We start from the raw sequence: 7,060 nt of genomic DNA, 5'->3' as shown, positions 1-7,060 counted from the left end.
GAGCATCCATTACGTCCGTTCTCCATAAACCAAAGTTATTGGTTCCTGCAAACTTTTCTACCTTAAGTTGTGATCTATGTGAATGAAGTATTTCTTCTTTTGTTTCTTTATCTTTATTTGTGGACTCCGAATGATTTCCTAAAGGATTTTTTGGATCAACTGTTTCGTCCCCGTCAACCATTATTCACAAACAACCAAATATAGATAAAAACAGAACCTTTGAGATTAGTATTACCTCAAGCAATCTTCAGAAAAATATGTGAGGGTAAAATATCAACTCGACACGTGGCGCAAGATCTAGACGGGAGCACCATATAATACTACAAGCAACTACACAATAATACAACCTTTTATAATCCTTATCTTATCTAGTCATAACCTAGTCATCCCTAAGGGAATAAATGTAATTAAATGTACACCATATCTCCTATATAAAGAAGCGAGATATAGGTTAGAGGGGGTTCCTTCTTCTCTCCGGTTTTCCCTTCTCTCTCGGCGAGCTAGAGCCTAACTTCTCCTGTTCTTCCATGGATGAAGTTTCAAGTCCCATGAGGACTTCCATTCATGGATCTTTGTGTATCACCACCCATAATAGTGAAAACAAAGTGGATGTAGGTCTTTAATGGCCGAACCACTATAAAATCCTTCTGTCAATCTTTACTTTCTTGCTATTTATTTCTTATTTGTGAATGAATCTAGCTTGTTAGTAGTTTTCAAGTCTTTAAATCTTGTTGGATGTAGTAGTCAGATTTTATGCAACTACAAAATACTTTCACTTCAACTACAATCTGAGGACCCGTATCCAATAGCGTCTCCTTGCTCTGACACCAATTGTTACGCCAAAGCCTACAGAAGCATTAGGTTTCACTGCTACAACGGTACCTCGGTATTGCCAAGAACACAATCACACACACAAAAAGAACAAGTAGTTAACGAGGTTGAATCCTCGGGAAGGAGTAACAATTTTATATATCACCGTATAGGTTGGAATATACAAAGCTCAAGTAGATAAGAAGAGAACTCTTACTAGTTATGGTGTGTTTTCCCTAGTTCTCTATATGGCTATTTATACACATCAATAGGACTGGACACATTCCTTAACAAGGATTACTTTCCTACAAGTATAGGGTTTCCTAACTTAGCTCTAAGAGGCAAACCTCTTAAGTTGTTATACTTAGAACACTAGTAATTGGATTCCTTAACCAACTAGATTTCCTAATCTAGTCCTTGACCATCCTACCAACAGAAATTCCCACCATGGAACCATGTACTGGAAACAAAATGATATCTTACAATTCGACCACTTTGTTTCTCCAGTTACACCGCCGCACTCATTCAAAACCAACTCATAGCAGTTCGGGAAGTAAGCTTGTTTATCAGCAAAGTTTGCTAGAATCTCTGATCGCGGAGCAAGTCGCACCATCTGACAAACAGTTTTGGAGGCAGGATAGAGCGACATGAAAGCAAGCCTAGATTGACGGAACAATCGATATTGGGACACTTAATCGTTGATGCATTGTCTTCGTAAGCTTTCACCTTTATATATTTTGTTATACAATCAGTACAAAAGGGATGTAGGTACGAGCAATCACGTCTCTTAAATTTTTTACTATGAGGAAGGGTTTCGATTCAAATATCGCAACAAAATAATGATTCGCCCGTCAGGTAATAACCCATTCTGTAGCTGGGATATGGATGTTTTGTGACACGGTTTACCATGGCTACAATAAATAAAATATTCAAAATTCGTCAGCACAATAATATATAATGTATCACCGCCCAATAATTTTATCATTGTAGTACAACGATACCATCCGCGAGTTGGTGAAGCATAAAATGGCGGTCACTTTTTTGTAAAATGAACCATAACACAAATGTGCAATTTGACAAAAGGATTGGATTTGGTGAAGTTTTTTTTCTTGGTGATGCCTTTTCATATAATTCCTAATGTATCATATTTTTGCCGGGGTATAATGGACAATCGAACTAAAATATAAAACATATCTAAAAATCGGTGTCTTGGAATTTTACAAATTTTATCTCGTCTAAAAGATTTTAAAGAGTTCTACGCAAAGGGTAGTTATAAAACAAGGTTTACCCATTCTCCTTCCGAATGACCATCCTTGTGATCTCAATTCGCCTTACTTCCTCTTGCAAAATCTATCCTCAGTCGCCTCGTTCGAGGTATCAGGTATGTCGGTATGTTCATCGTCCTGTAAGTTCTCCAGAAGGTTTTCTTCCTCGGGGATCTCCTTCGGGCCAGTGGATTTCACCCTGTTTTTTTGTCAGATGTCTTAGCCTTCTATTTCTCTTCCCTAGCCTTCGATTACGTCGTTCTAGTTTTCTCCTATGTTTCTCCTGCACCTTCTGTGCTTTCACGATTGCCGCTAGAGCAGCGGTTTTTTTTTTTTTAAGGAAAAAGGCACTGCCTTATAATTTCATTGATATGAAATTCTGGTTACATGATCAATTACATCAGAAACAAATGGAAAGATACAACTAGTACAAACATTACAAATTTCAAAGCTTAACAATAAAACCCAGCATTGTATTGTTCTCCAATCCATCGACAAAATTGATATATTTCTAATAGTTATGAAACCATTTTGATTTTCGATCTTCAGAATCTTGATCTTCATATTCTTGATCATCAACATCATATATATTATATGCTTCCATAGAGAAGAAGTAATAAGCTCAAATCGACATCATCACAATCAACACCGATAATAATTTCCGAAGTAGATTATCGTCATTCATAACGTACTTGATAACGATGCAGCAACACCACCAGCAAAAGCCATTATGGAAATCTGAATGGTATTGAGACACCATCATATCTATAAAAACAGAGAGACAATCCCTAAAAATTGTTGGAACAACAATTGTTTTTATTGGCTATTTACATAAAACTAAGAGAAATAACCTTGATTTACGATTTGAAGAATCAAATCAAATGCGAAAAAATCAAGGAGATTAAACAATGAGATTGGTAGTTTTTTTCCACATTAGTTTTGGGAGAGAAAAGAGAGAGAAATGAGTCTTTTTTAGATGAAATTAAATCCAAAGGAGATGGAATTGATGCACCTATGATACCTACCCAATTTGCTCCCAAGAAGAAGTTGTGCTACCATGTCGCAGGAATCTATAACCACACAATGGGGATGCATCTGTGAGCTGTCAGATTTCGCATCTATCATGAAATCACAGATCTGACGGTTTTGAGGTCTATATACACTGTGCAGTCGTGCAGGTGCTCAACCTAGTAAGTAAATTGTTTCAGTTATTATTATACCCAAATTTGTTTCACCGGAAATGAAAATGATTCTGCGGCTCCTTCTCCCCCTCCTTTAGATTTAGGGTTCGTCTCAGAGTAATTATTGGTGATGGAAGTTTTCTTTATTTCTTCAGCTGGCGAACTCTCCCAGGTAATCTCGTATTCCAATTCCAATTCCAATTTGTTTTAGATTTAGGGTTTACTGAGAAAGTAATTTTGGTGGAAATTTACTCTCTTGCAGCCCACAATATGTTATTGATCTCCAACTCCCCGCAGGTACAACCAATTTCAATTTTTCTTCTTCTTCTAAGTTTTCTTTTCCATGTTGAGATGCTTCTGTTTTTCGTTTCAGTTTTGAAGTGGCATCTTAAAAGGTACTACTGATTCCTCCTCTTTTTTTAATTAGGTAATTAGGGTCTCTCAGAAAAGAATACAGGAATTTTGGTACAAATTCAATTTCCTTACTTGAGCTGGTTTCCAGGTAATCCCCTATTCCAATTTTCAGTTCTTTCCCTTTACGAGCTTTTACTAAGGTTCCGTTGAGCTGCTGCTATTTTCTTTGCATATCAATTTGTTTTGCATTATATATATATATATATCGTCAGATCAAATAAGAATAGAATAATCGTTATATTCTTATACTGTAGGAATCAACTAGCTCCGATCAATAACTATTTATTTTTTAAGTTATGATGGCGATGAGCATCATACAACCCCCGCAAATTGGCTGTGGCAGCGAGCCAAAGCAGAAAAGAGCCTATACAAGAAAAGACTGTGGTGGTGATACAACAAATACGTCAACAGCGATGACAAAAAGAAAAGATTGCGGTGATACAAATACTTCTACAGTGATGGAGAAGAAGAAAAGACCTTGTAAAAGAAAAGATTGTGGTGATACAATAGATACACCAACCATCATGGAGATAAAGAAGAAAAGACCGTATAGAAGAAAAGATTGTATTATTGGTGGTACAATTACTCGAACAGCGACGGAGAAAAGAAAAGATTGCGCTGATACAAATATTGTTGGATTAACTTCAACATTGAGGCTAAGATAGTCTCTAACATGTTTGGTTAGAATAAGGAAAGCCTAGCATGTATTCCTAAAGGGAATTAGGTTCCAACTAGTTCTAAGAATAGGAAATACATGTAGTAAAGGACAAGATTAGGAAATTGATGTAATCATAAGGGAATTAGAAGTCATCTAGTTCTAAGAAAAGGAAAGACATGTAATAAGATAATAAGACTAGGAAAAGGAATTCATAGTTCTATATATATATGATCACCAAAGTTGTGGTTGATCATAATAGCAAGATTAAAGCTTGTGTTTAGTTTTGAGAGATTTTCTAAACATCAATAAAGAGAGTTGTCTTTATATAAGCTAAGTTTCATCTTGCAGTTGCCATTAAATACTTCTACAGTGGCAGAGAAGAAGAAAAGACCTTGTAAAAGAAAAGACTGGTGATATAACAGATACGCCAACCGTGATGGAGATCAAGAAGAAAAGACCACGTAGAACAGAAGATTGTATTGTTGATGGTACAAATACTCCAACCGTGATGGAGATCAAGAAGAAAAGACCATATAGGAGAAAGAAGTGCCTTCCTCATGATTTGATTGTGGAAGAAATATTAACCAAGCTTCCAGTCCCGACACTGCTAACGTCTGTTCTGGTATCCAAACTCTGGTATGACTCCATTCATAATGATCCTAAACGCTTAACTTATTCTCATTTCCTTGAGTCACAGAAACAGCCCCGAGTTATCCTTAGCCTTTTAAATGTTATGGCTGGGGTTGTTAAAAACACAGGCGAGCCTAGGTATGCATGTCACTTCTTCAAATTTACTACTGGAATGCACTCTCATGAAAATTCTCTGAAGTTTGACAAGTTTCGGGGTAGTCTTGCTAATCGTGATATTTGGGAACTGGTTGGTTACTGCCGCGGTCTACCTTGCATGGCACAAGTGGGTAATTACTCAACTGGCTATATAATTTTGGACCCAAACAGGCAAGATTTTATCTATATCTTTTATCCAGCCATAGTTGGGAAATGCATCTCGGACGCCTACATCATCTGTCACGGATTTGGGTTCGATCCCTCAGCAAACAAGTACAAGCTGGTGAGTATTTTTGGTACTACTCAAAAGGAGCTTAACGTTGTGGTATTTACATTGGGAACTAAATCATGGAGAAATATCACCGCCTCAACCACCTCTTTATCAGCTCATGGCGGTCGTCCTATTACAAAGATAAGAGCGCCCACGGGTAGTGACAAATCAGCCATCTTATGTACTACTAGTGGCAGCGGTGGATGCTTGGTCTGGAAGATGATAGCAACTTTGGGGGGAGCAGGATCTAACCATATCCAACATGATGGTGGTAATGCTGTTAATAATAATGAGATGGAGATGTTACTGTCGTTCAATCTCCATGATGAGAAGTTTCAGCTCATTCAATTACCGGCTAAAAGTACAACTGACGAGCAACAGAAGCACTTATTTGTTGATTACCCTCATCTTCTGGGGTTCAAGGGATCACCTTGTATTGCACGTGTCGAAAAAAATCAGGGAATGGAAGTGATTATCCTCATCGTTGCCGTGATGATCATCAGGGTAATAGTGGTAGTAGTAGTTGCTGCTGTTGTTGTAAAGTTCATTTGTACGCGTTGATGGATAATGTCAAGCAAGTGTGGGTGAAGGAAGAGAGTTTTGATGTTCGTGTAAATTCTAGTCCCACATGGTTAAGGAAGCTGGCACCAGATCCCTGCTGTTTTTGCCTCAGCGGGACTACTACTACACCTCCTACTCGCATCTTCAGTTTCTCGGATCAGATGTTACTTTACTGGTTCAATGGGGGATCTCTTCAAGTTTACAACTTACGCTCTGGTAAACTTCAGCTTGTAATGCCTACCGATTGTAAAGAGAATGCCATCTTTGAAGCTAAAATGAAAGAACCGCGGCACATCTTTAATTCCAGTGATGATGATGATATTTATTGCTCAAAAATGGATTATCAGCTGCACTGTCATGAGGAAAACTTTCTTTCTCTAGAAACCTTCATACCAGAAGGAGCGGCAGGAGTTGGTGCTTTCGATTTCTTTGAGTTAGATTTGGAGAGAGTGGACCGTCCATGTTCGGCATACGTGTTTATCAACAGAGGTTCAGAAGTGTTCTATCCTTGTTTTAATTAGTACCTGTGTATTAACTTATCTTGGTAATTGTCATTAGTTTACTAGATTAGTTTAAAAGTTTTTTTTTTTTTTTTTTTTTTTTTTTTTGACGATTGCATGAGCAAGACAAGAACTAAAGAGACAAACACAACAGGATCAGCTAGAAAGAAGAATTAGCCAGATCCAAGATAGAAGACGGGACTTGAGAAGCTGTCCACCAAATTTGGACATCATGACGCGTAGCATAAGCTGCGAGAGCATGAGCCAAGGAATTGGCTCTCTTCGGAACGAAGTTGAACCCAACCGAGTTCATTTTTCTGGCCTCCATGCATATTTCATCGATGTAATGCTGAATCCTCCAAGGAGTAACGTTGATTTTCTTAAGAAGAATATACACCACCTGTTGGCAATCTCCCTCCACAATTATATTGTATCCGTTGATTTTCTGGGCTACTACAAATGCAAGTAGAAAACTTTTAACTTCAGCAACCAGAGGGTCAGTTGTATTTACAATAGCAGCAGCTGCACCAAGAACAGCCCCCTTATCATCTCTTGCAATTGCCGCCGCATAAGACTTATTATTATCGACTGCAGCGTCGACATTTATTTTGATG

The 7,060-nt window shown here is 37.8% G+C and overlaps 1 protein-coding gene across 4 annotated transcripts; it reads left to right on the top strand.

Moving 5' to 3' along the window:
* Positions 1–3,294: 3,294 nt before the first annotated feature.
* LOC113300236 (putative F-box protein At2g02030) lies at positions 3,295–6,511 on the top strand. 4 transcript variants are annotated; one of them, XR_003335629.1, is made up of 5 exons: positions 3,295–3,428; positions 3,519–3,553; positions 3,684–3,758; positions 3,925–5,397; positions 5,501–6,511. XR_003335629.1 is itself a non-coding variant. In XM_026549438.1 (5 exons), exon 5 carries the CDS (start codon positions 4,765–4,767, stop codon positions 5,944–5,946), a length of 1,182 nt encoding a protein of 393 aa, XP_026405223.1. In that variant the 5' UTR covers positions 3,295–3,428; positions 3,519–3,553; positions 3,684–3,758; positions 3,925–4,297; positions 4,687–4,764; the 3' UTR covers positions 5,947–6,511. The 4 variants fall into 4 exon arrangements, 3 of the variants coding, with proteins under 3 accessions (XP_026405223.1, XP_026405225.1, XP_026405222.1); XM_026549438.1 differs by having other exon boundaries at positions 3,925–4,297; positions 4,687–6,511; XM_026549440.1 differs by having other exon boundaries at positions 4,677–6,511.
* Positions 6,512–7,060: the final 549 nt, after the last annotated feature.

The sequence above is a fragment of the Papaver somniferum genome, chromosome 7 (assembly GCF_003573695.1).
Source record: "Papaver somniferum cultivar HN1 chromosome 7, ASM357369v1, whole genome shotgun sequence".
In the NCBI taxonomy this organism is placed as follows: domain Eukaryota; kingdom Viridiplantae; phylum Streptophyta; class Magnoliopsida; order Ranunculales; family Papaveraceae; genus Papaver; species Papaver somniferum.
This window is presented reverse-complemented; position numbering and strand designations above follow the sequence as displayed.